This window comes from Zeus faber, assembly GCF_960531495.2.
Source record: "Zeus faber genome assembly, chromosome: 17".
Taxonomy (NCBI): Eukaryota; Metazoa; Chordata; class Actinopteri; order Zeiformes; family Zeidae; genus Zeus; species Zeus faber.
The window spans coordinates 26,556,758-26,584,368 of record NC_137204.1 but is presented as its reverse complement, the minus strand read 5'-3'; the positions used below and the strand labels follow the sequence as shown (position 1 = coordinate 26,584,368).

Below are 27,611 nucleotides of genomic sequence, written 5' to 3'. Positions count from 1 at the left end.
TTTGCTTTCTCTGTGTGATTGGCGTTTCTGTTCCTCCAATAATGAGGGGTGGGGGTGGGGTGGGGGTTGGGGGTGGGGGTATTGGATTCACATTTAAAGAGCGACTTGTGCAGGTCGGCGTCCCCAGCGAAACCGATGCGCGGGGAAATTATGTCGCAAATTCCATTCCCATTTTTTGGGGGGGTTTTTTACTGCGAATTACAGCTGGACTCTTTTTTGTAACGCACTTAGCCACGCCCACCTAAAGATCGGACACCGCCCACGAGCTTGAAGGTGACGTCACATGATTATTTTGGATTTGGATTCATTTCCCGGTTTCCTGCTCGTATGAAACGACAAACGTGAACCTAACAACCTCCCAGCGCTGCCGAGCGGAGTGGTGGGGGGGACTTGATTTTGTAAAAATTGGATTTTCTTTGGTGTAAATGCTCTTTACTTCTGGATAATAAATCCTAAACACGGTACCTCGCCTTGCTAAATAGCTGTGAAAGGAAGTGACTGACGGCCACGCCCTCCTGTGACGTCAGTGGCCCAGGTGTCAAGAAAATTGGCTTTTTAGCAGCAAAATTGGCCCACAGACATGTGTCCTGTATTTTGACAAACACAATGTTGTTGCTGCTGGTGATTTATAGTCCATAATAAGCTAATTGAAAATCAGCACTGAACATTATTTTTACTTGTTTTTCACCTTCTTTTCTTTACTTCGTCCAATTTCACCCTCAATTTGTCAGTATCAATAATATGCACACCGTACCATACTTCCTCAAATATAAACAGGTTGTCAAATAAAAACCAGGCCTCTAATAAATAAATGAATGGGGGAAAAACCTGATCGGAGCTGCGGCGCTGTTTCGGTGCAGAAACAAAGCAAAAGCTTTGCCCCCAAACAAAGCAAATACAACAGTTTGTTTTTATTGTAGATGTATGTAATTTACTCCATTTCCTAATGCCGCGTAGCCGATCGCAGATCACATCTTGGTGCAAACGCCCGCCCTGAGTGCTCTCGCTCTCCAGCGCTCCAAGCAGGTAGTGGTGCGTTCAAGGCAAACCCCCCCGTCGGCTACCACCACAAGTGCTGCTTTTAGGGTAGCTAAAAAAGCTCTACTACGAGGGAGAGCAGTTTTTGCCTCTAAAAAAAAAAAATAACACAAGCAAATTAAGAAAATATTTTCACCAATATGACAACACGTGCGTAGCATTTACGGAAGTGGCCGCGCCATTACGGAAGTGAACCACCACGGATCTTTATCTGCAATACAACACAATATAAATATGTGCAATTAAAGATTTTTTATATAAATCCACGGTTTTCATTTCATTTCAGCCATTTAAGTGTAATATTCCAGAGAAGACTTTTTCTTCATTTGCTTGTGTTTTGTTTACTTGCATGCCTTTTCTTAGGTTGCAGTGCGTAGAGCTCTCAGGGCCACCGTTATTTTCAGCTTCAAATATATGATATCCGTGCACTGAGTTTTTAATTATTTGGCTAAAGGTTTCTCTATCAACCTTTTATACGGTTAAAGGTGATCTCTCTTGACACAACCACTAAGCTTTATGCGAATAATTGCGCGGTGGCGTCATCAATATGCAAACGAGCGCATGACGTGATCTGGCGGCTCCTAGTGACTTTTGGAGCCGGTGCGAGCGACTTCCATCTGCAAAGAGTTTGGCAACACTGCTTCCTGGACCAGGATGGGCTGTAATTAATTTGCTTTCCTCAGCTTGTAAGTCCCCGCGACCTTTGCAACAATGCGCTCGTTGCTGCCACTTTAGAAGAGCGGATGAAAAGCCCTTTCCCTCTCTCCACACTTATCATTGTAGTAAATGCCACGTGGCAAATGTCAACGGTTTTATCTCAACTGCGCCTGGGCTCTCAGCGGCACCAGAGCGCGGTGGAGTCAGCAGGGAGAGCGGCCCAGGCTAAGATTTCGAATTGAAGCGCTCCTTTTGGCCGCCGTCATCCACTCGCATTTGCAACGCTCCCCGGCCCATTTCTGGATGTAATCTGAGCCGGCGGTGACCCCGCGACCGCCGCCCGCCGAGTTTTATTGGAGGTCTTTTCCTGTGCATCCTCCTCCAAATTTGCTGTTTCCTGGAGGTGTCGAGTGGACGAGTGGCCACGCGTCGCAGAATGTTATCCGGCCTCGCAGACTGTCGCTTCTGCTTTGCCGGGATGTTTCTTTCACGGGAGGGGGGGGGGGGGTGGTGAAGACTCGGGGAGCAGTTATTCGAAATTGTATTTTCTGTGAAGTAACATGCACGGCAGCGTCCTGCTAATGAGAGAAGTGGGGGCATCGTAAAAGGGCATAAACAGGGAGTCCAACCCACTCCGGCAAATTCTGTCAAGCTGCGGAAAGCCCACCCTTCAACCCACGGAGACACCTAGAATCAGAAGCGAATTCTGTTTAAGTACCTTTTCATATCGGAGGGATTTGTTGTGGTACCGAATGGTGCGTTGCTGTAAAGACAACTGGCTTAAAAAGCTGAAAGGAGAAAAAAAACAAAAAAAAAACAAGAATTGCCAAATGTCCAGAGAAAGTCAAACAGCCAAATAAAGAAGAGAAATCTGCAAAAATTAACTCAATATGTACGGAATGGAATGGTTTTAAAATATAATATATGCAGATATTAGAGGTTGTTGGTGAACTTCCTCTTGTTTAACTCTCAAAGTTGGCGGGACCTTCCCTCGCCTCTCCCTTCTCCGCCTCCTCGCCAGGGAGTCCAGCCCTGGGTGTCGGGGAAAGGGGGGGGGTCTTCAGTGTCAACGGGGCTAATTACCGGTGACGGGGCCACGGCGGTCGGCCTGCTGCAGGGTCCGTGTACAGTATGTCATTATGTGTGTCAGTATCAGCGTTATTATTATCCTCTTTTGTTCCGCCACGTTTGTTCCTGAGGCAGCGGAACAAAAGCCAGAGCCTGGGTGTAAACCAGAGCAGGAACAAAGGAGGAACAAACCCTTCCCTTACAAGGCCCGTGTCAAAGCATCGCAGGGGTAGCTTATATTAGCTTATTCGCTTATATACTGTATATATATATATATATATATATAGATGGATATATACAGTTATATACAGTGTATATCTATGGTTTATGAAGATGCGGCCGCCTAGAATTGCTGACCTGTCCGTGCTCATCTAAATGGAATGAATGGGTATATCTGTCTGGGGGCCGGCTTGGGGTGGCGGCATCTCTGAGTGGCTGGTACTGTACGTGCGGACCTCTTGTGCCCCGCCCGTCAATATTATGATGTTGGCCTCGTAGCCGGACGTGGCTTTGAGTGGTGGAGCTTCAGGGCTTCCCAAGGTTTGGCCCTCGGGCGTCGGAGTCCTGGCTGCGTTGCTCCAGGCTTACAATGGCACATTGAACTCTTAACACACACACTCTGAAATACACACACACACACACACACACACACACACACATACACAAACACACAGACACTCACACACAAACATATACTGTATGTGTGTATTTATTTCTGTGTGTGTGCGTCCAAAATAAAAGGATGCCCTCTCTCTAACCCTGTCCAGCTGAGCTCTGGCTCGCCCCGTCGCTCGGTTTCAAGCGCTCTCGCTTCTCCCTCATTCCCATTCTATTAGTGCTGGCAAATGGCTCTAAAGTGATACATAATTTATCCCTGGCACCCGCGGGAACATTCTGTTTATAGTCTCCCAACGCATGAATGAATTTAAATGAGCGTGCAAAACAAAAAAAAATGAGCCGTTAAAGACCTGGCATTCATAGATGACGTGGAAAAGGGGGAGCGTTCGGAGCAAACTTCTGACCTTTATTCACTTTGCTTTATTCATAAAGGACCCATTGAGACACACGGTCAGTATCGGTATCGGTATCAGCACCAAATTGAACATTTTGCAAATAAAGTCACCTTTAAAACACTAATATTTTTCATGTGTTTTACTGGAAATATTCTGAATATTCTATTTTGACCGGATATTGGATCAATCCTTAATATCCAATAAGTTTTCCATGGTTATTTGACAAACTGGGGGTTTAGGATTTAGGCAGTGGCAACTTTTGATTTCGAATCAATAAATAGAATACATTAATTTTGAATAAATCCGATTATTTCTTTATCCATTGGTCCATCCAATAGTTAGCTTATGTATCCAATCTCTCATTTAACACAATGATGTTTAAAATATTGTGCTCTGGAATTTGGCTTTTTGTGGCGTTTCAACATTTTTTTTCGGCGAAAGCATTTTCACCAATAAATAAAAACTCCCCCCTGTGTAGCGTCTCCACCACTCCTCCACTTGATTGGGTTCTTCTGTCCGTGGAATTGAATCATAAAAGAAGACCTTCATGTCTAATTATGTTCTGCTGACACTCGTTATGAGGGCGGGGCCCGGACAAGCCTCAGTATGCAGCACAATATGGCCGCCGTCAGATAACTGGGTGCGACGGCCATTAATCTCCATCACTTTGTCCTTCCAGAGTTAATTGGAGACGAGGGGGAGCGAGAGGGGAGCTGTCTCCCAGAGTGAAGAGCCGCTCCCTAATCGGAGAACCTCCAGCCTGGGAAGCTGGAGGCAGGGGGGCATAAGGTTCAGGTTTCTGAGGACTGTGATTTTCTGAGGACCAGGAGGTTCTGAGGACTGTGAGGTTCAAGTTCAGAGGAGGTTGGAGCGGTCCCTAATCAGATAACCTCCAGCCTGGAGAGTTGGGGGCGGCGTAAGGTTCAGGTTTTCGAGGGTTGTGACGGTTCTGACGTGGGACGTTCTGAGGACTATGAGGTTCTGATGAGAGGGATGTTCTGCGGACTATGAGGTTCTGAGGACTGTGAAGCGTTCCCTAATCAGAGAACCTGCAGACAGGGAAGCCCTCAAGTTCAAGCTGAGTTGAGGGGTGGTTGGACCTTGGGGTCCAGGTTTTTGAGGACTGTGACATTCTGAGCATTGTGAGGTTCATTTTCTGAGGGCCATAGGTTTCAATGGGGCTGTTTCAATGTACTGACGACATTGCGGTTCTGAGGACCATGAGGTTCTGAGGACTGTGAGGTACAGGATGCTGAGGAGAGTGAAGTTCTGAGGGTAGTGGGGGTTCAGATTTCTGAGGACCATGTGTTTCAGCTTTCAAGGACCTGATGGTTCAGTTTCTGAATACCTGAAGGTTTGGAGGACCGTGAGGTTCTGTTGCCGAGGACCTGAAGGTTCAGTTTCCGAGGACCTGAAGGTTCCGAGGACCGTGAGGTTCGGTTTCCGATGACCTGAAGGTTCGGAGGACCTGAAGGTTCGGAGGACCATGAGGTTCAGTTTCCGAGGTCCTGAAGGTTCGGAGGACCTGAAGGTTCCTGAGTACTGTGAGGTTCAGTTTCCGAGGACCTGAAGGTTCCGAGGACCGTGAGGTTCGGTTTCCGATGACCTGAAGGTTCGGAGGACCTGAAGGTTCGGAGGACCATGAGGTTCAGTTTCCGAGGTCCTGAAGGTTCGGAGGACCTGAAGGTTCCTGAGTACTGTGAGGTTCAGTTTCCGAGGACCTGAAGGTTCCTGAGTACCGTGAGGTTCAGTTTTCGATGACCTGAAGGTTCGGAGGTCCCTGAGGTTCAGGCCCTCCTCCTGTATGGGCTTGAACACTGCTTGCTGATGACCCGATCCGCTCAGCAAATCAAACAAACGTGCTGTAGTTATGGAGGATGGGGAACGTTAACCTTCCTTGAGGGATTCAAATGCAATATGTCAAGTTTCACGCAGGAATGAATAAAGGTCAGCGCTTTTTATGTCCTTGTCTCTGGAAGAAAGAGACATGGATCATGTGTGTTTTTACTTATTATCATAATAGGCATGATTTCAAAATTCAACAGAAGGGCTTAAGCTTAAATCTCTGCATGGTGTCAGCTGGATCCGTTTTAAGTTTGGAGAAGATTGATTGAAACCTTCGCTCTTTTCCTGTGGCCGCACCGCCGCTCATTTGATGTCGGGGGCGCAGTATCACCCGTCTCTTTGCGGCGCCGCTCTTGTCTCATCGCAGATCTGTCGGCGGCAGGATTAGACTTCGGAGGTGCCAGGTTTCTGCGCCGCTCAAAATGCAGATGAAGAGCGCCGGAGTGCCAGCAGCACCGGAGGGCTTTTGGCAGTGCCAGCGGTGCCAGTGCCCTACTTTGAGTCAGCGAGTCGAGTGCAGCGAGAGGAAATGTGTGCCACATCCTCCAGACGGGATGACTTTGAACTACTTCCAGATTTGAACCCGCCGATCCGTGTCAGCCCAAGTCCCATTGTGTAATCTAATGAACACAGGCTTCATATCCTCCCCCGGTCTAAATTAAGAGATTTATTTTGGTCTTTTCTCACCGAGATAAGAGGAACGCTTCAAAGGGACGTCGATAGAAATCATCATCTTTCATTATTGCGCTGTGATTACGGGTTATTTCTGAGAGGGATGCCTTGCCTCAAATCGCCGCCCGGGGATTAGGGTCCATTTATTACTAATTCATGGTACTCGTATATATATGCCCTAATCATAACACATGCATCACGTGCCCCATCACCCCAAATTTGCGAAATGGCTAACTAACAGTTGGACCTTTTAAGTAGTGATATTAGTTCTGTTTTATACGTTTTTAGTATTAGTAGAATTCATAACTGCTCTTAGTGACTGCACCCAGAGGCATTGCGAGCATTCAATTCTGAGTTAGCAGTGGCATTGAGTTTCACCGCATTTTATATAATTGAGTCATATTTCCGAATAAGCTTTTTTTTTCCCACTGCGTTGGCACCCGCCCTATTTTTCTAAGTTATTATTTTTAATTATGCGGTGTTAATAAGGCCAAGAGGATTAGAAATCCTCTTAACCTCGAAGGAGTCGTTTTAGTGCTTGCTCTGCAAACACAGAACCCCCCCCCCCCCCGTCACAGCTGGACGTACAAGGTTTTCCTCTTGACAACAGCGATGCATATGTTAAATCTTGCTAACGGATAATTTCATATTTCACCGCTGGGAGCTCGGTGGGGGCTGTGATGTTGGCGTGATGTGTGGTGCGGCCGTAGTGGTCCTTTTAGTATTGGATATAATTAACTGCTCAGAAATGAAATGGGTATAATTTGACAGTCCAGCATTTCTCTGCAATTACCCATGTTGTTTATATCGTCAACAGAGAGGCTCCGTTTGCTGCGGAAGCCACCAGGGGGGCGATGTGATGTGACACGTCTGATATGACGATGAGGCCGTGACGTGTCAGGGGTGTCGGGTTGTGTCTCCTCCTTTCCAGGTTGCTGATTTACGGCCAGTACTGCAGCCACATGGAGAACGCCCAAAAGACACTGGACGAGCTCATAGCGACGCGGGAGGACGTCAAGATGAAAGTAGAGGTAATGCCTCCCTCCCAACATTTATGGAAAATCAACACTGGTATTACACATGTATGCACAAATGTATGCGCCGGTCACGTTTGCATTGTGAAAGAAGAATTTATGTCAAGTACAATTATGCTATAGCGATTATTGTCAAGGGTTTGGCAGTTGGGTAGGTTTTTGGACCAATTTACAACAAAACATCCTGTTGCTTTCCAAAGCCAATTTGCTGTTGTGAATGACCAGTTGTGCTTTTTGTCACCGTCACCCACTGACTGCCGAACAATGCTCCTAAAACATGCAAATGGAACGAGATTGAAAGCACTTAGTCACGGTCCCATTTGTTGGAAATTCATCCAAAAATCCGAATCCCCCGACTGCGGTGCCTGATTTGGATCGTTTTCAGGCGGTGTCGGACGAGACCACCTGTTACGCACAGCCGCAAATAAAATAAATATTACTATCGCAGCATTGTCCAATGACTTGCGCATGGAGGCATTTCTTGCAGGTTTATTCCGCAACGGGGTCATCGTCGGGGCTTCAGGAGGAGTCGACGGCTGCAGATGTGCGCGCACATTTTTTCAGTATCTCAGGACGGAAACGTCTGTATTCTGCTTCATCGCATCAGAGAATATGGCAATCAAGCTGTTTTATTGTTTCCCAGCAGGTTGGAGCATTTAGGTTTTTCCAACCACCGTGATGACGCGGCGCTGATGGCCCCGCCCAAATGGCGTCTGTATGCCTTTGCGACTAAATCCATACCCTAGTTCTATTCAAACGTTTCAAATGAGGGAAGAGACAGGGAAGGGCAGCACAAATGAACTTGTGCTCATTTTGTTTTTTTTCTCACAAAAGATGCTGTTCCCAACGTATTTATAATTTAGATGCGGCCAAAGCCCTACGGGACCCCAGGGAGCATCATGGGAAGTTGTAGTATACTCCTGAGGGAATCTCCGGGGGCATAACGGTCACAGTCCAGCCGGGGAGGACAGAGCTGCGGTAATGAGAGGAAAGTTTCGAAATAATTTACTTTATTTTCCCCAAGTAGTTTTGGAGATTTGGTTTTGGAGCGTGCGGTGTCCCCTGCTGGACCTCACTCTACTATTACTATTCTCAAATGCCGCCAACCCCCACCCCCGTGTAATTCTCAGCACCGCCAACCTAGACCGATCGGGCGAGAAGGTTAACACTGTTCCATAATGGAGGGGATTAAGGGAGATGAGCTTTTAGCATGGTGAGAGGAATGGCTGAAATTGGATGTGTTGGGTGTTTGGTTATTGACAAAATGGAGGTGATTACCGCCTGGGAAGCAAAAATAAATAAATAAATAAAACCCACAAAGATTGGCTCCGAATAGAGGCGGCTTTGTAACCGGGTAAAATGGCTTCTCGCTGTCGAGTTACACAGAACATGGCTTTTTGTATTCATAGAGGATTAGAGCTGTTCCCGTCACTGCAGGGACGTGGAAGCACTGGGGAACAAGGGAAGTTCCTCTCAATCCGAGGATTGTAAGTGGGTGTGTTATCGGGTGACACCGAGGACAATGAAAGGGCGTCTTGTCTCGCATGTCTTGTCTTGCATTCTACGGCTTACACTCCTTTGGCCTTCTCCTTGGCTCCTCCGCCCTGTTATAACTCCATCCGCTATTCCGAGGAATTCTTCCCCATCAGCATAAATGGTAATCGTGCCGTTGAAAATGGTCCAAAGAACTAGAGGTTTGTGTCCCTCGTCTCTTAACTATTGTCCGTGGAATCCCGCATGAATTTCTGGAGGGGACGGATCAAATGCCGCACTGAAGACCCTAAACGATGAAGGAACGACTGTGTTGCCGCGAGAGTAAACGGATTATTACCAAACAGCGACGAGAGCGGCCAAGTGTCGCAGCCAATGAGGAAGTCCTTAAAACTGCCGTTTGGCATTTGGCCATTAGACGTTGCTTCAGGAAAACCTCCGAACCGAGTGGAAGTCAGTGGGAAAAGGGGGAATCTTCTCACTAGAAATACAAAGTGAATGATGTCCTTTCAAGGCGTGAGGGTTCTGATGGCCAAGTTCACGTCTTCCGATGGGCGTGGTCTCACTTGGTGCCACAGACCTGAACGTCCAATTTTTTTTATCTACAGTCTCTGATTATTGCCCAATTCAGAGCACATGTGAGTCACACTGTTGCTTGTGTTTTGTTTGGTGTTTGTGTCACAGGAATGCACCATGAAGGTCCAGGAGGGAAAGTTCAAGCTGCAGGACCTTCTGGTGGTACCCATGCAGAGGGTCCTCAAGTACCACCTGCTGTTGAAAGTAAGTGCACTCCATGGTCCTCCTGCACCTTTCTTCAGAACCTGTGTATCTGAAGAAAGGTGGTGGTACAAGGCCTGACAAGGCTCCCAAGCCAGTGGACAGGAGTGTTTCCATTCCCCTGGACCAGCTGCTCTCTAGGCGGGTACCAGGGAATTGCTTGAACATGGCAGGGGTTTCACTCGGTTGATCCTGGGTGGGGATTGGACCAGCCTTCTTTGCTGTTTTAAAATTAGTGACGTATAGAGCCTCAAAAAGCACAAATCTACATCGGCATTGCCCTTGCATGCTTTAAGCCATATCCACCAGTAGGTGGTGTTTCTGAGACATACGGATGTACTATTTGATAAAATTTTTAAAGAAGCGGTAATATCATCACCTGGATTGACGTGTTAAATATTATAGTGTATACATTTGAAATAAGTTGTTTTAACTTGTACTTTAATTTAGTCCTCAGTACTTATTTTCAGTTTGTGAGTCAGATTCACTATTTTGCCGCAGTGACTCCAGACTCCCGAGTCATTTAAAAGGGTTGAATTCGAACGAATCGTTTGCGAGTCGTGCATCACTATCTATAACTAGGTCGTAATGATAAGCACGGTTCTATGGGTTTGTGCTGTTTTAAGTGATTAACTGGGTGGTGGTTTAGTGCCGCAGGATTATTTAATTGGCAGACAAAGGGTTTTGGAAACACTGGATGAGAGAACAGTCATATATTTCAGTTTGCAGCTCAAAAAGAGATGTTCCGGTGCGTCCTACACCTTTAATTTTCCCCAAATACAGACCAAATAAAGACACCAAAACATAGTCCGACCTGAGAAGTAAACCACAAACCGTAGAACCATCTCTCCTCTGGTCTCCATTCTTTCCTTTCCCGCTCACTGCTCATTGTTATAAATTTGAAACCTGATGCTGTTAATGGATTAATTGTGTATTCACCTCAACCATGGATGAGTGTGATTGTGAGGAGGTGATGGTTTCTCGGCTCTAGCGCGGTGGACGGTGACTTGATGGAGACGCTGCAGGGCTCCCAGCGCGGCACGGCGGTCAAACCAGCCGTGCACAAATCACATTACACACACTCCATTTCCCGCCTGCGTGTTTAGTGAGTGTGTGTGTGTGTGTGTGTGTGTGTCCCGTCACGCCGCAGGAAATGTCTTTACTTGAGGTTCAGTGTGTTGTATTGATTTCACAGTGGGTGTTTACACTTTTGATCTGTCTGTGCTGTCATTATTGTTTTTATTATTATTATTATTATTATTATTATTATTTTCATTGCTGTTATTATTATTATTATTATTATTATTAATAATAATAATGTTTTATTTTCATTGCTGTTTTTATTATTATTATTATTGCTGTTGTTATTAGTATTATTTGTAGTATTATTATTATTTGTTTATTTATTTATTAATTCATCTATCTATCTATCTATCTATCTATCTATCTATCCATCCATCCATCCATCCATCCATCCATCTATCTATCTATTTATTGCTATTGTTTGTGTGTTGATCAGGAGCTTGTGAGTCACTCTGCGGACCGACCAGAGAGGCAGCAGCTGAAGGAAGCCCTGGAAGCCATGCAGGTGGGTCTGCTGCTGGGTATGAGACTTCACACCGTCTGGGTTCCTAACATCCACATTACTCATGACTGCTCCTCACATGTTTATTATGTGTCAATATCTCATGAATGCATGAATAGTCAACCCCGAAATATCCCCAAATTATCCGTATCCAGGTTTCCTATCAAAAGCATCGTGATGGTTTATTCTGTCAGTATCGCCAGGTGCTATTGTGTATAATGGCGCTGTGGCTCCGCAGAGCTTCAGGCCCAAGCTGCAGAAAAAACATTTATTCTGCCATGATATGATGACACATGTCAGAATGATTTACTGCTCTGTCCCGAAACCACTTCCCTGCATCTCTCCCTCTCCCTCTCTCTCTCTCTCTCTCTCCCTCTCTCTCAGGACCTGGCCATGTACATCAACGAAGTCAAAAGGGACAACGAGACGCTGAAGAAAATAAGTGAATTTCAAAGTTCAATCGAGAACCTTGTAAGTAGCTGCAGTGTCTTCGCCGACCCCTAGGGAGCCCCGCGCCTGCGTTTGGGAACCCCTGTGTTTGACTTCCCTTCATATACCGTACATTATAATAGTGTATTAGGATGTTCATAGTGTGTGATTACAATTAAGAACATAAGTTATTTTAAGGTTTAGTGAATTAGTAACTGCAATGCCTTCACAGACCCCTAGGGGCCACAAACCAAGTTTGGTGCCTGACTCCTCTTCATATACATACATTTTATATGAACATATTAGCTTATTCATATTGTCTTATTAAATTCAAGAAAATATGTGAATTTCAAGGTACATTTGAGAACTTTGTAAGAACAGCAGAGTCTGCAACTATTTAAAAAAAAATCAGAATTGTTCCATTTTGTCCTATTTTAATGAAAAATGAAATGGAAGACCCTGTTGGACGGCTGCTGGCTCTAATGAAGTTCTCTTCTAACTGAACTGAATTTGATTGAAAATGTCATTATTATTCATTATAGTTGCTCAGCTTTTCGGTCTTCTCACATCAGCACCAGAATCACGGTCTGAATCTGAATCCGACTCAAATTATTCAGCCAAAGTACATTTCCCTGCAGACGGTATAAAAACCGTATAACAGGCTGAAACATTTTTAAATAAAATAAAAATAACCAAATATACAGAAATAGCCAACAAATACAGAATATTTCATTTAATTGAAGGGTATGAAGTTATTTTACAGTTTCCATCTATGTATAGTTCTCTTTGCGTTTTGCATGTTGTTGCTTCTACTCATTTTCTGACTTCATTAGTATCTGAGGGATGGAGATCACCCCCCAAATATTCCCAAATATCGCCCAAAATCTCCACCTGGTGAAACGAAGGCTAATTCATCTTAATTATGGCATTTTGTTGAGAAATGGCTGCTAGATACTGAATTACGGGTGGTGTTGGGGTGGGGGTTCTGACCCCCCTAGTTAAGACTCGGACCACCCCCAAAAGAGATAAAACCAGCAGGTCGGCGTGTCGAAACATTTATAAATCCTTCTTACCTGAAATCCTAAACGTCACAATATATTTCCCATATTCACGCCTGGAAGAATCTTGTCTTGAAGAAGATTTCTGACACCCCTAAAGCCGACCGTACCATTACGCCGAGCATCGCGGTCCGCAGCTCAGATCGGAGGCATCTTTCTCTCCAAACAAAGCAAAAAAACAGTGTGTTTTTATTGCAGATTTGTTTATTTTTCCTCTGTTTTCTCATGGGACGAAACAAAAAAGAACCCGTGTGTAGCCGCGCGTAACGGGGACACGTTCTCGGTCGCCGTCTTTCATCTTTCTCTCGCTCTGGGAGCTCCTCCCCTTGTCGTGACTGGTCCGAATGCCGTTGCGTCGTGGAAAGGGGACGGACTTCGACCTCCCTTTCCCTGTCAACCTCCTCCTTCTCCGGGTCCACCTCTTTTTCAGGGTCAAACTCCTCCGTTTCGGAGTCGACAAGCTGTTTTTTTTTCCCAGCGCTGCCACATTCGGAGCATGTTTTTCTATAGACTGTCAATGAATAACATTGCGCGACTTATTGTTTGAGCCGACTCCCTTCGCCGTCACTTTTGTTGTTTTGCCCTTTTTTTCTCTGTTTCCGGCAACTCGCTCTGGAAACAGCTGCCGGATGAAAGCGGTCGGCAGAGTCCTTATTGAGTGTTCTTCTGACGGTTTTCTGGGACATGTTCTCCGCCGGTCCTCATGTCTTTTGTCCTCACCTCGAAATGAAGCGTCCCTCCACCTTAGGGACCACATGGGAAAGTGGCCCAAATCAGAATTGCCGAGAAAACAAAACAACTCGAGTCACGTTTGAGAAAAAAAATCAGATTTGCGCCGCTTTTGCCCGCATGCCTGTGTGGACGTAGTTACGTGGCCTTGAAAGAAGATTTCCACATTTCCCTGGCGGCCGCTGTTCTCTGCAATAATAAATCCGTAATAAATCATTGATCCTCAACTACCAGAACGTGACCGGGCAAGTTGGGGAAACCCGCAGAAACGCTTACTTTCTTGCTCTCTCACTCCCTCACTTTCGCTTCTCCATCCCCCAAATCTCTCCGTCCGTCTAAAAGCCAAAAGATCCAGGGAATGTGCGGCTTGGATGGGGAAGGGCCGATGTCGAAAGTGCCTTTGCTCGTCTCCGCGATGAACTCGCGACAAAACATTAGAATTTCAGATTGCCCGGAAGGATAAAAAGTTGAAATCACAGCCATGAGCTTTGCTGTATTTACCGCTCATCTCGAAGGGGGTCGGTGAAGGGTGGAGGCGGGGCCTCTTGTTGCTCGGGATTCGTCGAAAACCAACCTGTCTGAATTGCCCCTGGCCAAAAAAAACGTGCTGTTTAATAGATGAGATTTAAACTTCCTGACGGTCAATTGGCATTCGGGGTGTTTCTGCTCGCCCAGCGGTTCCACGTGGTTCCCAGTTGTTCCCAGCGGTTCCCAGCAGTTCCACGTGGTTCCCAGTGGTCCCCAGCGGTTCCCAGCAGTTCCACGTGGTTCCCAGTGGTCCCCAGCGGTTCCATATGGTTCCCAGCGGTTCCATATGGTTCCTAGTGGTTCCCAGCGGTCCCCTGCTGTTCCACGTAGTTCCCAGCGGTACCCAGCGGTACCCAGCGGTTCCACGTGGTTCCCAGTGGTTCCCAGAGGTTCCACATGGTTCCCAGTGGTTCCCAGAGGTTCCACATGGTTCCCAGTGGTTCCCAGTGGTTCCCAGTGGTTCCCAGTGATTCAAAGGCTAGGATGTGAGTGACCTTGCCCCCCAAAATAAACAAATAAAAACCTATAGATATGAATGACCTCTAGGGGGCAGTTTGGGAACCTGGTTGCCATGTGTTTTGTGAGCAGGTGAACGAGCACTCTGTGTGACCCCTGCAGCAGGTGCAGCTGGAGGAGTTCGGGCGGCCGAAGATCGACGGAGAGCTCAAGGTGTCGTCCATCGTCAACAGAACCAAGCAGGACCGGTGAGCCCCGACTCACGACCCTAACCACATCCATCCATATCAATCATATCATATCTTACGGTGTCGTATCGTATCATATCTTACGGTATCGTATCCTATCTTACGGTATCATATCCTATCTTACGGTATCGTATCGTATCATATCTTACGGTATTGTGTCGTATCTTACGGTATCGTATCTTCTCGTATCATATTTGATCTTATCTCTCTGTCTTCCCAGGTATATCTTCTTGTTTGACAAAGTGGTGATTGTCTGCAAGAGGAAAGGCTACAGCTACGAACTCAAGGAGATCGTCGAGCTGCAGTCGTACAAAATGTCCGACGACCTCATGAACAACAGGGACATGAAGAAGGTATAAGATGCGGTTCAAAAAGCATAAAAACAGTCCTAGCAGCTTAGATATGACACTTCCCGGCTTCATGCGGCTATTGAATAATCCAAATGCGTTGGACATAATCAATGTCCTTGAGCTCCTGAGTAATGGCTGGTAGCATGTTGGGTGACCTGCCCACGACGTGTAAATGTGGAAGAAGAAGGTTTTTCTTCCCCATTTGGGATTCGTGCGGCGCTCGCCTCCGGTCTAACACTTGTTTCTTGTTTTGTCTTGTTTTGTTTTTTTGGAATCTGCACGAGTGTCCATGTTGCATGTTTAACCGGGTCTTTCTCTCTGGTGTGTTTCTTTCTTTTCTTGCATGCTTACCAGTCGAGTGGGAAAATGGTAAGCGCAAGTGTTCTTCATTCAACTCATCAACTCTCATTATTGCGGGCTGAGATGTATTTTTCCATTGGGTGGGTTTTGGGTGTGTGGGTGGTTGTCATGGCGACCGTCGTACGGGCACCAGCCAACTCCTCAGCAGTGTTGGGTATTATTACTGCCATTAAAAAGGGAATCGCTGCGTTACGGTGTAACCTACTGAGAAAAGTAACTTGTGAGAGTACTTTTGCAAGGCGAGGCAAGTTTATTTATAAAGCACATTTCAACAAGGCATTTCAAAGTGCTTTGCATAAAACATCAAAAGCATTCAGTAAAAGTGCAAAAGAAACACATTATAAAAGGACATAGAATGCATAAAGTTAAAGCATAAAATTAAGTCATAAAAGTTACAGTGCGGTGCAAGAAATGAATCAAAATCCGCAAATTAGGTTTCGTAAAAAAAAAAAAAAAAAGGGCGGCGGCAAACGGAAAAGTCTTCAGCCACGATTTAAAAGAGGTGAGAGTTGCAGCAGACCAGCAGGTTTTTCGGCAGTTTGCTCCAGATAATGTGGCGCAGAAAACCCCAAACGCCGCTTCACCATGTTTGGCCTTGACTCTGGGGGACCGAGGGCAGACCCGTCCCGGACGACCCGAGAGGTCCAGGCCCTTCATAACAACGCAGCGCAAGATCAGGGGAAAACGTAATTTGGCCCTAAACCGCCCGGCGCTTTCAAAGGCAACGGTCGCATTTTGAAATCTGTTCCTTGACGGACCGGAGCCATATGCTCCACCTTCTTGGTCTGTGCGTTACCAAATGTGAAAACCCCTTTGTGATTCCTTGCGCATGTAGGTGATGTTAAATTCTCCAGAGGAACGACAGACGCAATATCCCCTTTACAGATCTTTATTAACTATTATGTCAAACACGTAAAATCCAGAGGGTGCATGTAGCCGAACAAGTTCCTACAACGTGTCATTATTATTTTTTCTCTACTCCAAAAACAGTAGCAAAAAAAAACTGTTGGATTCTTTGAGGATCATGAAAGTGAACCGACACGAGGGAACCTGGCCGGTGGCGCCGCGCAAATTCTCAAATATACCGCCTCCGCCCGCTGCCACCTCGCCGGCGTGGACGCGGCGGCAGCGAGGAGCCGATCGGAGTCGGCCGGTCCGAAGCTGGCGGGTGGGTTGCGGGGGGACAGAGCCGGGGGCGGCGGGGACGGCGCCGGGGCGTGCATGGTTTAAAGGGGCGTAGCCGTGTGGGGTGTTTGCTTGCTCCTCCATTGCCGCCTGTGTGTCTCTCCCCGCCCACCCATGTGTCTCGCTCGCCCCGCCCTCTCTCTCTCTCTCTCTCTCTCGCTCTCTCTCTCTCCTCAGTGGTCGTACGGCTTCTACCTGATCCATCTGCAGGGGAAGCAGGGCTTCCAGTTCTTCTGCAAAACGGAGGAGACCAAGAGGAAGTGGATGGAGCAGTTTGACATGGCCATGTGGGTAACCGCAATGAAGTAACTTGTACGGCACCGCACGGCCCCCCTGTTAACCGCCTGAGAGCTCAGAAACGTGGGGAACCGGGCTCATTACGATGGCCGACTGATAGTTGGTGACGCAAGACTCGCAATCGATCCGTTCGTCGCGAACGAATCGCTCGACTGACTCCGGCTTCTGGAGTCACTCCGGCCAACGAGTTAACGTTCCACTCGCAAACTGAAAGTCAAAGAACTAAGGTCCAGGGCGTCGGCCGCATTCCCCATGTCATAGTTTCGACCCAATGAAATCCTTATTGTGAAAACTCCTTTTACAACTCGGAGCTGAACCGGCTCTCTTCTCTCGAACCGACCCTCGTCCGCGGTCCACGGCAAAGCGAGGGTTCGGAAACGGAACGACTCTTTTTTTTTTTTACCGAGTGACCCGTCGAGAAGCGGATCCCGAAAAAAAAAAAAAAGAGGCGAGCCTTCCGTCGGTACCAGACTTATTTTGATGCTCTGCTGGAACCGGTGCCTTACACGCACCCGTGCGGCCTGGCGTCTCTGCCGGTTTACATTTTTCATACGAGCATGTGTTTCTTAAACGCATTTCCCTTCATTCGTTCGCTCCAATCCCCCCCCCCCAAAAAAAGGTCCAACATCAAGCCGGAGAGGGCCACGGCCAATCAGCACAACTTCCAGATGCACACGTTCGATAAGAACACCAACTGCCGCGCCTGCAAGATGCTGCTCAGGTGAGACGTCCGCCGCAGCCGCCGCCTCAGAGCCGCGTGGTTGGGGCTCCAAAAAAAATAGAAATTGGGATCCGCTCTCTGAGCATTAATTACACTGTATAAAGTTCACCACGGAGTCATTTAGCAGATAGACGCCGAAAAGTGGCAGGGAATTGGCAGATGGGGGCGGGGGGGGGGGGGGGGCTGCATCTGGACTTGTGAGAAAGTCAATTGAAGGTCGGGAAACGTGGTTGTTGCGGCGAGTGCAGCCGTCAGTCTCCAAAATGAAAAGGAAGATTCCACTGGAAGTGACTGACAGGGTTATTTTTAAATGAATCCTCTCTATCCAGCCTCTATAAATATATAAATATATGAATATATATATATACTGTATATAAATATATATATATATATATATATATTCTGTGAGGCTGCGGCTCAGACTCCAGTGGGAATAGTTAGTGACTGAAACGCCACTTTGACCTCCATTTCGGGTTTGACGGCTCAACTGGATGCTGGGCATTGACCCACAAACCTTCATGGACGAGTGCTGACCTAAATCGGCAGCCTGCGCTAGTGGGAGCCGGAAGGAGGGACCGGGGGCCGGGGAGGACCGGGGACCGGGGAGGACCGGGGGCCGAGGAGGACCGGGGAGGGCCGGGGAGGGCCGGGGAGGACCGGGGACCGGGGAGGACCGGGGGGCCGGGGAGGACCAGGGGGGGGCCGGGTACCGGGGGCCGGGGACCGGGGGGCCTCCACTCCAAACAAGCTGCTAATTACAGCTCTGGCCCCGGAGGACTCCACCCTGATTGGTGGTGCTCAGTGGGACATGGCAGCAGGGGATGAACACACACCCATAGTGTACATAACAGAGGAGGCTGACGGGGATGATCACTTCTGCTACGAGGACTCCAGCGCTCAGGGTGACTGAGCTCATTTAAGGATAATGTTGCTGTGATGTTAAATATAGCATGAGGTAATACATGTGTAATATAGCTAATGATGCTTTAGCATTATTTTATAATGATGCACTCTCTCTCTCTCTCTCTCTCTCGCTCTCTCTCTATATATATATATATATATATATATATATATATATATATATATATATAATAAGTCATTTATTCATCACCCATGGGGTAAATTCAGGGGGGAACATGAAGTAGAGAGTATATTCACTAATATATAATTAAAAAATACTTAATAAACAGCTCAACAAAATAAAAAAAAAATGCAATAAACAGAGTATATAAAATACAAGTATCTAAAATATAAATAATATTATATGAAAATAGTAGTATGTATAAAATGAATAGTACATAAAATGTAAGGTGATATATAAGATATGTTAATAAGCTCCATGTATTTGTTTCAGTTTCACATCTTTTACTTTACTTTAGCCTGGTGGGTGTGCAGGGTTTTGATGTGTGTGCATGTGTGCGTGTGTGCGTGTGTGCATGTGTGCGTGTGTGCGTGTGTGTGTGTGTGTGTGTGTGTGGGCGTGCACGTCATCCAGGGGCATCTTCTACCAGGGCTACTACTGTGCGCGCTGTGGAACGGGGGCCCACAAGGAGTGTCTGGAAGTCATCACCATCTGCAAGATTAGTAGGTGTCCACTGCCACAGAAGGGGGTGGGGCGGGTTCCTCAACCTGTGGGGCGCGGCCCTGCGGTGGGTCGTTGGGTCTTGGGAGGCGGCCACATTCATTCAGCCGAGTGTAATTTCTTAACAAAAGCTTTTTCATCCAGGAAATGTAGAAATTGTAGAGGTAATAGAGATTCATTTTAAGGAAAGCATTGGTGTATGTATGTATATATATATATATATATATATATATATATATACATTTACAATTTTTTTTTTATCTCAATGCATATACAGTTTATACATTTTCATAATTTTTCTTTTTTTTTTCTTCTTTATTTTTGATGTTATTTGACTTGTTTATTCATTATTGTTTTGCAGTTTTGTGTCTGTTTTTTCTTATTTTAATCATATTTTACACGCATACTGTATATTCCTCAATTGTTTTACCGTCTGATAATACAAGAAAAATATGAATTATAAAAAAAAGAAAAAAAGATCACGATGCCCTTTCGCATTCCACTGAAATAAATAATTTCGACAGAATCGACTTTTTCCCGTGAGAATTCTGAGAAAGCGAACGATTCCCTTTTTTTTTTTTTTTTTTAATCGAGTTTCAAAAGCCCAATGAAGCCGGGACCAATGCATGTGTCCGGCCTCGCAGTTTTGATCTTGCAACACTCCGTCGCCTACGTGCGACGGGTGGAACTTGACACATCTCCGCCTCTGCTTTGCCTGTCGTTGCAGATCCCCACGACCTGGTGAGTGGATCCCCCTGTTTGTTCACTGAGCACGACTCCTTTCCCAGCCCCATCGCAGTGCGTTTCCCAGATCCCCGCCGCCACGCACATTGTTATTATTATTATTGTTATTTCATTATTAACACACGCGCAGGATTGGATGAACCTCACACCTTTTGAGTTTCTCTTTTTTGTTCTTTTTGTTTGTTTTTTTACAGGAACCTGGATTGTCGTCTGGTAAGTCCGAGGGGATTCTCTCAACTCAACAACAACAACAACAACAATAACAAAAAAAACTGAGAATTTTTTTTTAAATGTGGGAAAAAGCCTGGGCTGACTTTTCCATATTGTTTAAGTTTGGGGTTTCGAAGAACTGGCAAACCGTCGCACAGCTCTCTACTGCCATCTGTTGGACAGTTCCAACACTTTAGAAAATTTTAGTGGTAGATGATCACACCCAGGATCTGAGGGGCGGACAGAAAAAAGGAATAAAATAATAGAACGACATAAAAAAAAAATTGGATACGTATTATTATGTCATATTATTTCGATTTATAAAAGAATAATAATTGAAAGAAATATATATAGAAATAAAAAGGAAATAGATTGAAATGAATATATGCAAATACATGAATTATATGTAATTAAATGAATATATGAATACATGAAAAAACAATAAGCATTAATCGGATGTATAAGTTACATATTCCCATTACTCTTACAACATTATTATAAACTTTTGGAATGAAACGCAATCTGTTTCAGAGAGTGTTCAACTTATTTAAGGTGCGTTATCACCAATGGTTGACCAAAGGCAAAAAAAGAACATGATTCACATGACAAATGATTGATTCAATGGATTAGAAAATAGATGACAAATAAATAACAAAGCACTTAAAAAGAAATCAATAACTTATTACTTATTATCATTTATTGTTGGAATTAAATTACTTTCCCTCCCCAGAAAAGAACAAGGCAGCCTTTGCTCCCATTTAATAAATAATGCCTCAGTCATCACAAAAAGTTCACAGTTCAGCACAATAATAATACAAAATTTAAAAAAAAATATATATATATAATAATAATAATAATAATAATAATAATAATAATAATTTTGAATATAAGGTCCCAAGATGGTGGCTGTGAGGAACTACCATGGGACGCCGGTGCCCCCTGGGAAGCCGCCGCTCTCCTTCCAGACCGGGGACTTCATCGAGCTGCTAAAGGGCGACCCTGACACCGCCTGGTGGGAGGTAGGAGCACAGCCATTATATCACTACATTCATATTGTAATAGTACTGTAAAATTCATAGTAGTAATAGTAGATCAACCGATCAGAAATATTGTAAGAATGCTGTAATAACATACTAATAATATTTGAATATTATTATTGTGTTACATTATTATTATGTGAATGTTATTATTGTTATTATTGTATTACATTCGGGTGCGCATGCTCGAAAGCTGCTTGATGCCTGTTACGTTGTTTCTTGGACATTTTTAACTGTACATTTTACGTTTACCATGTGTATATAGATAGTTTATATATTTATTTATATATAAAAATGTTTCTTAATAATTATTATATGTTGTATGTTAATATGTTGTATGTAAATATGTTGTATGTAGATTGGAGTTGTAAGAAAGTAATTTCCCCCTGGGATTATTAAAGTATTTCTGATTCTGATTTTGATTCTGATTCTGTGATATAAATACATATACATATATTTTAATATTGTAACATTAATAGTAATACTACTGGGATTTTCACTGTAGTGATAGTTATTAGTAGTCCTAGAAATTGACATTCTAGAAATTGTAATTATTTAGAACTGTAATAACATATTACTAATATTACATTATAAGAGTTATGTCGAGATAATATGAGAAGAGATCAAATTAGATGAGATTGTAATATTGATATATGAATATTGTAACATTAATAGTAATCATATTTTAATATACATATTTGAAAATTAATTGTGATAGTAATATTAATATTGTAATAATACTGTAAATGCATTGTTTACATTGTAATAATGTAGTAATAACATAGAAATACTTTTACCTACTCACCAATTCTTTGTTGTCCATGCTGTATTATTGTACACATATTTATTTTTTCCTGTACAGTAAATCCATCTATATTTCTATTTTATATTTACACTGACATTTATTGCCTTTGAACTTATCATGCGCACAGAATCAAATTTTGGATATTGTATTTCGGCAATTTTTGTATATTTGGCTACTTTTTTCAGACTTTTAAGCTGTATTTATTATAATTACATGCACAGCAATGCACCAATAATAACCACAACAAATTCCAAAGGTACTCAGGCCAAATGTGGAGATTCAGGTTCTGCTTCTAATTCTGTAAATCCTTCTTTCATCACAGGGGAAGCTGATCCAGACGCAGAAAAGCGGCTTTTTCCCCAGTTCCTGCGTTAAACCCTGTTTGGACCCAAAGGTAAAACGCCTTCAAAGAGGATCTGAATAACGTGCGGCATCTCAGACATGACACAACATAATTCTACCCTCTCTAATCTACGGTTTGGGGTTCTTTCCAACAGCCTTTCCAGTCGTTCCCCAGCCGGCAGTCCTCCAAGGAAACAGACTACTACGGATATCCCTGGTTAGTACACCAGATGAGATAAGTTGAGATAAGATGAGATGAGATAAATTGAGATTATATAAGTAAAGATGAGATGAGATAAAATGAGATGATATAAGTAAAGATGAGATGAGTTAGGATGAGATGATATAAGTAAAGATGAGATGAGATGAGATAAGATGAGATGAGATGAATTTAGATAAATTGAGATTAGTTGAGATATGATAAATTCAGATGATTTAAAATGAGATGAGATAAATTGAGATAAGATGAGACGAGATAAGTTGAGATGATAGAAGTAAAGATGAGATGAGATAAATTGAGATTAAAATTGGATTAGATACATTGGGATTAGATGCAATGAGATAAAATAAATTGAGATTAGATGAGATGAGATAAATCTAAATTAAATTAGAAAGTTGAGATGAGGTAAATTGAGACAAAATGAGATTAGATACATTTGGATTAAATAAGAAGAGATACAGAAGAGATCAAATGCAATAATTTGAGATAAAATAATTTGAGATGAGATCAATTGAGATGAGATTAGGTAAATTGAGGTAAATTGAGATTATATAACATGAGATGATTGAGATAAATTGAGATAAAATGAGATTAGAATTTGGATTTTTCAAATTCGGAACTGAACGGTGATTTTCCAACTCTGATTTGAATTCCGAATTCTGAGTTGAATGCGCTTTTTGGAAATTGACCTCCGACCTCTGACCCCCGCACAGGTTCGCCGGCAACATGGAGCGTCAGCAGGCCGACAACCTGCTCAAGTCGCACAGCAGCGGAACCTACCTGATCCGGGAGCGCACGGCGGAGGCCGAGCGCTTCGCCATCAGCATCAAGTGGGTGGCGTCCGTAACAACAGAATCACATGCGCAACTGTCACCGCCGGGGAACAGGCCCCCCGCGGGGGGAGCCGGCGCCTGGTTCCGGCCGCTTCCCGACCCCGTCTTCCCTCTGGGGTGGGGGGGGGGGGGGGCGCCGTGACTGAGCACCACCAACGATGCAGCGTGATGCGCTGCTCTTCTGCTGATGCTGCGCAATTTTGATGTTGTGTGTGTGTGTGTGTGTGTGTGTGTGTGTGTGTGTGTGTGTGTGTGTGTGTGTGTGTGTGTGTGTGTGCACGTGCGTTTTTTTGTGATTTCTTTTTTTTTTTTAGATTCAACGATGAAGTGAAACACATCAAAGTGATAGAGAAGGACAGCTGGATCCACATCACAGAGGCCAAGAAGTTCGAGAGTCTCCTGGTGAGGAAGCCACGTGCCGGATTTCGGGATTTGGGTCTGATTTCGAATTCCGGTTGCGATTTGAAATTCTGAATTGAAAGCCGGATTTGGGAACTCTGTATCGAATACAGATTTCGGAAATATGAATTTGAATCAGATCCTGAATATAATTTCAATTCCGAATTGTACATTGAATTCAGATTGTCGAATTTCAAAGACGTCTGCGAGTCATCTGGTGAGGAATCGAATCGAATTCGGATTTTACATTCAGACTCCAATCCAGTTGTAATCAGATTTAGGAATTCTGAATTGAATTCCGGTTTTGAACTCTGATTTAAATTCTGAATGAAATTCAGATTTTCAAATGTCAAAGATGTGCCAGAGTCTCCCGGTGAGGAAGCGTCGAAGTGTCCACGCGCTGCAGTTAACCGGAATAGGACGGTCCAAAGAAGGAACGGTGTCCAGCATTCGGAAGAAAAACCGGACCGTTCATGTAAACATGTAAACACACCGGATGAAAGAAAAACAAAGTCATTCCTAGCTCTTCTTTCCTCCCAGGAACTAGTGGAGTACTACCAGAGCCACTCGCTGAAGGAGAGCTTCAAGCTGCTGGACACCACGCTCCGCTATCCCTATAAGTCCAGAGAACGCTCCCTGACCCGGGCCAGCACGCGGTCACCAGGTGGGCGGGGCCTCCCAAACACACATCACCTCACCAGGAGGAGGAGAGATGGTGCAGGCCGCTCGTGGAGCCCCCTGCCGGTCCACCGGGGGTCCAATTCCACTTGTTCCGTGTTTTTAAAAGCTGCGTCGAAGCACCTTCCAGCAACCCTGTTGCCGTGGCAACGATACGTCATCGAATCCTAACACGATTGAATTCTGAATTAAATTCACGTTTTCAAATTCTGGGCCGAATTTTAATTTTTTCTAATTCTGAATCGAACTCAGATTTTTGAATTCTGAATTGAATTCGGATTTTTGAATTCTTAATTGAATTCAGATTTTTGAATTCTGAATTAAATGACCATTTTTGAATTCTGAGTCGGATTCAGATTTTCGAATCCTGAATTGAATTTGAATTTTTGAATTCGGAATTTAATTCAGATTTTAGAATTTTGATTCGAAATCGGAATTGAATTCAGATTTTTGCAATCTGCATTGAATTCAGATTTTTTAATTTCAATCGAATTTTCTAAATTAGAATTGAATTCTGAATTGGATTCAGAATTCAGCCTTTTCAGCCTTTACAATACTTTCGAGCAACATTGTTTAAGGATTGTAAGTACTGAAACAACAAACAGGATGCCTGTTTCAAGTTATGTAATTCCAAGAAAATCTGCATGCTGGAACAGAATATTAATTATTATTATAATTGTTATTATTATTATTATTATTATAATTATTTAGAATAATAATATTATTATTATTTTTATACGGTGGCCCTTTCACTAGCTCATACTTTCCCTTTTTCATTTATTATTTTCCCGTTTTTTTTGTGCAGTTTTAAAGGTCTTGTTGTATTTTCCTTCAGTAAATGATGATTCACACACGAGATGTGCCGATGCTGCTACGCTCACTGGGCGGAAAATGATTTGCATGTATCTTGAGACTTTCCTCATTGGGAAAACTGACGACCAGGAAGAGAAAAAAAACCCCCAGAAATCAATTACAGTAGAATTAGGTTGATTCTGTTCATTTTCTCACCAAAGTAGGTCCCCTCCAATGGTGAGTAGAATAAATTTATCCCCCGCATCGATTTTCATTTTCAATCAGTGTAATGGATTGTGCAGCTGCAGCAGCAGGAATTGGCTCCTTCCTGCCGTTCAGAGTCCGTGCTGGGTGGAACATTAAAAATATCCTGGATGAGACGTTTAACAGCCCGCGTGCACGGGGGATCGGGCAGGAACAACACGCTGCAGGAATGTTTCTCAGCGGTGGCGCCAAAGTGCACAGCCACACATCCCGGCGTCCGTGGCGGTTATGGAGGCGGCGGCGAATTATATCTGGGATGTGTTCCCGTTGTCTGCATCCCAGGTTCGATGGGAAACGACGGAATGACGGGGCAGCCCACACGTCGCACCAAACCTCGCACCAAATATTTATGGGGCCTTAAAGCGGCCAGAGACGGCACCTGGGGGCTTGAAAACATAAGGAAGAGCAGGTTCAACATCCCGGCAAAATGTACTGCAAGCAGCGTGGCATAAGCATTAAGAGTGAGACAAAACACTTCAATGTAACACACATTAATAAGCATTGAAAAGTGTTTGATAGTACACTTTAATTCAATGTTACACCTATTTATTGGCCCTAAAAAGTCTTAAACGTAACACATATTAATAAGCCTTAAAAAGTGTTAAAAACACTGAAATGCAATGTTGCACATATGAATAAACCTTTAAAAAAGTCTTTACAAATGTTTTAATTCAATGCTATAGACATTAATACGCAGTAAAATGTCATTACATTGGAACCAAATATGTGTTGAAGCAGACCTGAATTTCAATGTCGTCGGAGCGTCATCAGGGCGTCGTCGGGACGTCATCGGGGGGTCGTCGGGGCGTCGTCAAGGCAACATTGGGGAGTCATCAGGGCGGCGTCGGGCGTCGTCAGGGCGTTGTTGGGGAGTCGTCGGGGCGTCTATCTATCTGTCTGTCTGTGTGTCTGTCGGTGTGTCTGTGTGTCTGTGTGTCTGTCTGTGTGTCTGTCTGTCTGTCTGTCTGTGTGTCTGTCTGTGTGTCTGTCTGTCTGTCTGTCTGTCTGTCTGTCTGTGTGTCACTTCTTGGAACGACTGGAACTTGAGGTTTCTTTACTTTGCAACTTCTGACTTTTCCTCCTCGCTGGTGCACGCTGCTAATGCAACCTCTCTCCCTCCCTCTCTCTCTCTCTCTCCCTCTCTCTCTCCCTCCCTCTCTCTCTCTCTCCCTCCCTCTCTCTCTCTCCCTCCCTCTCTCTCTCTCTCTCCCTCTCTCTCCCTCCCTCTCTCTCCCTCTCTCTCTCTCTCTCCCTCTCTCTCTCTCTCTCTCTCTCCCTCCCTCTCTCTCTCTCCCTCCCTCTCTCCCTCTCTCTCTCTCTCCGTGGCCCTCAGCAGCCTCCTGCGCTTCCTACAACTTCTCCTTCCTCAGTCCTCAGGGCCTCAACTTCTCCTCCTCTCAGAGCTCCGCCCCCTTCTGGTCAGGTACTACAACCACCGCTTCCTTCACCTCCTCCTCCTCCTCCACCTACTCCTCCTACTCCTCCACTACGTGCATCTTGTCTTCCCTTCCGTCTTTAATTCCTTAAGACTCTCAGCCTCATCCCTTCATTCTTTGTTTCTTCCTTTTTGTCTCTTCGTCTTTTGTCACCTTCCCGTCTTAAACTTTCTTTCTGTCTTCGTTCCTCCCTCGCTTTCCTGTCTTTCTTACATTTTATCTTTCCTTATTCCCTTCTCTTTCTCTCTCTCTCTCTCTCTCTCTCTCTCTCCTCTTCTTCTTGCCTTCCTGTGCCTTCCATCCCTCTCTTTTCACCTCTTCGTCCTCCCTCTTCCAGGTTATTTCTCGTCCTCCGTCTCCAACGGAGCTTGTTTCGGGAGCAAAAGCGTCATTTCATCATTTTGCCATTTCAATCGTTTCACAGTTTCGTCGTTTGGTCGTTCATCATTTCGCCACTTTATCATTTTTATCATTCCATCACTTCATCATTTCCATCGTTCCCACGATGGCGCTTCGTCATTAAACCATTAAGACCACAAAGTAGAATCTCATTTCCTCTCCCGCAGAACGACCAGAACGAGGCGCGGCTCCGACAAGATTAAAAGGACCTGTTGTGCTCCTTACCCACAAGTTAATTTGCTGCAGGTCGCCCAGGTCCCAGAGCATGTTTCTGAACTTTTGTGCTGGAAGTACCACTCAGCGTTTCATGCCTTCTCGTCCTTCTAACA

General features: G+C 44.7%; 1 protein-coding gene across 4 annotated transcripts in view; it reads left to right on the top strand.

Moving 5' to 3' along the window:
• Positions 1-27,611, top strand: part of vav2 (vav 2 guanine nucleotide exchange factor) — a gene marked incomplete at its 5' end in the record, with an annotated part of 226,110 nt that overhangs the window by 191,759 nt on the left and 6,740 nt on the right. Inside the window, 18 exons of one of the 4 annotated variants that reach the window (XM_080018153.1) lie at positions 7,225-7,324; positions 9,503-9,598; positions 11,115-11,183; positions 11,565-11,651; positions 14,543-14,628; positions 14,849-14,981; positions 15,333-15,347; positions 16,701-16,810; positions 17,440-17,541; positions 19,037-19,125; positions 19,851-19,880; positions 20,969-21,096; positions 22,242-22,313; positions 22,417-22,478; positions 23,195-23,311; positions 23,629-23,716; positions 24,254-24,377; positions 26,784-26,870. In XM_080018153.1, the coding sequence (XP_079874279.1) occupies positions 7,225-7,324; positions 9,503-9,598; positions 11,115-11,183; positions 11,565-11,651; positions 14,543-14,628; positions 14,849-14,981; positions 15,333-15,347; positions 16,701-16,810; positions 17,440-17,541; positions 19,037-19,125; positions 19,851-19,880; positions 20,969-21,096; positions 22,242-22,313; positions 22,417-22,478; positions 23,195-23,311; positions 23,629-23,716; positions 24,254-24,377; positions 26,784-26,870 (1,595 nt within the window). Of the gene's footprint in view, positions 1-7,224; positions 7,325-9,502; positions 9,599-11,114; positions 11,184-11,564; positions 11,652-14,542; positions 14,629-14,848; positions 14,982-15,332; positions 15,348-16,700; positions 16,811-17,439; positions 17,542-19,036; positions 19,191-19,850; positions 19,881-20,061; positions 20,081-20,968; positions 21,097-22,241; positions 22,314-22,416; positions 22,479-23,194; positions 23,312-23,628; positions 23,717-24,253; positions 24,378-26,783; positions 26,871-27,611 lie in introns of all 4 variants that reach the window. The other 3 variants (XM_080018154.1, XM_080018156.1, XM_080018155.1) reach the window with 3 other exon arrangements.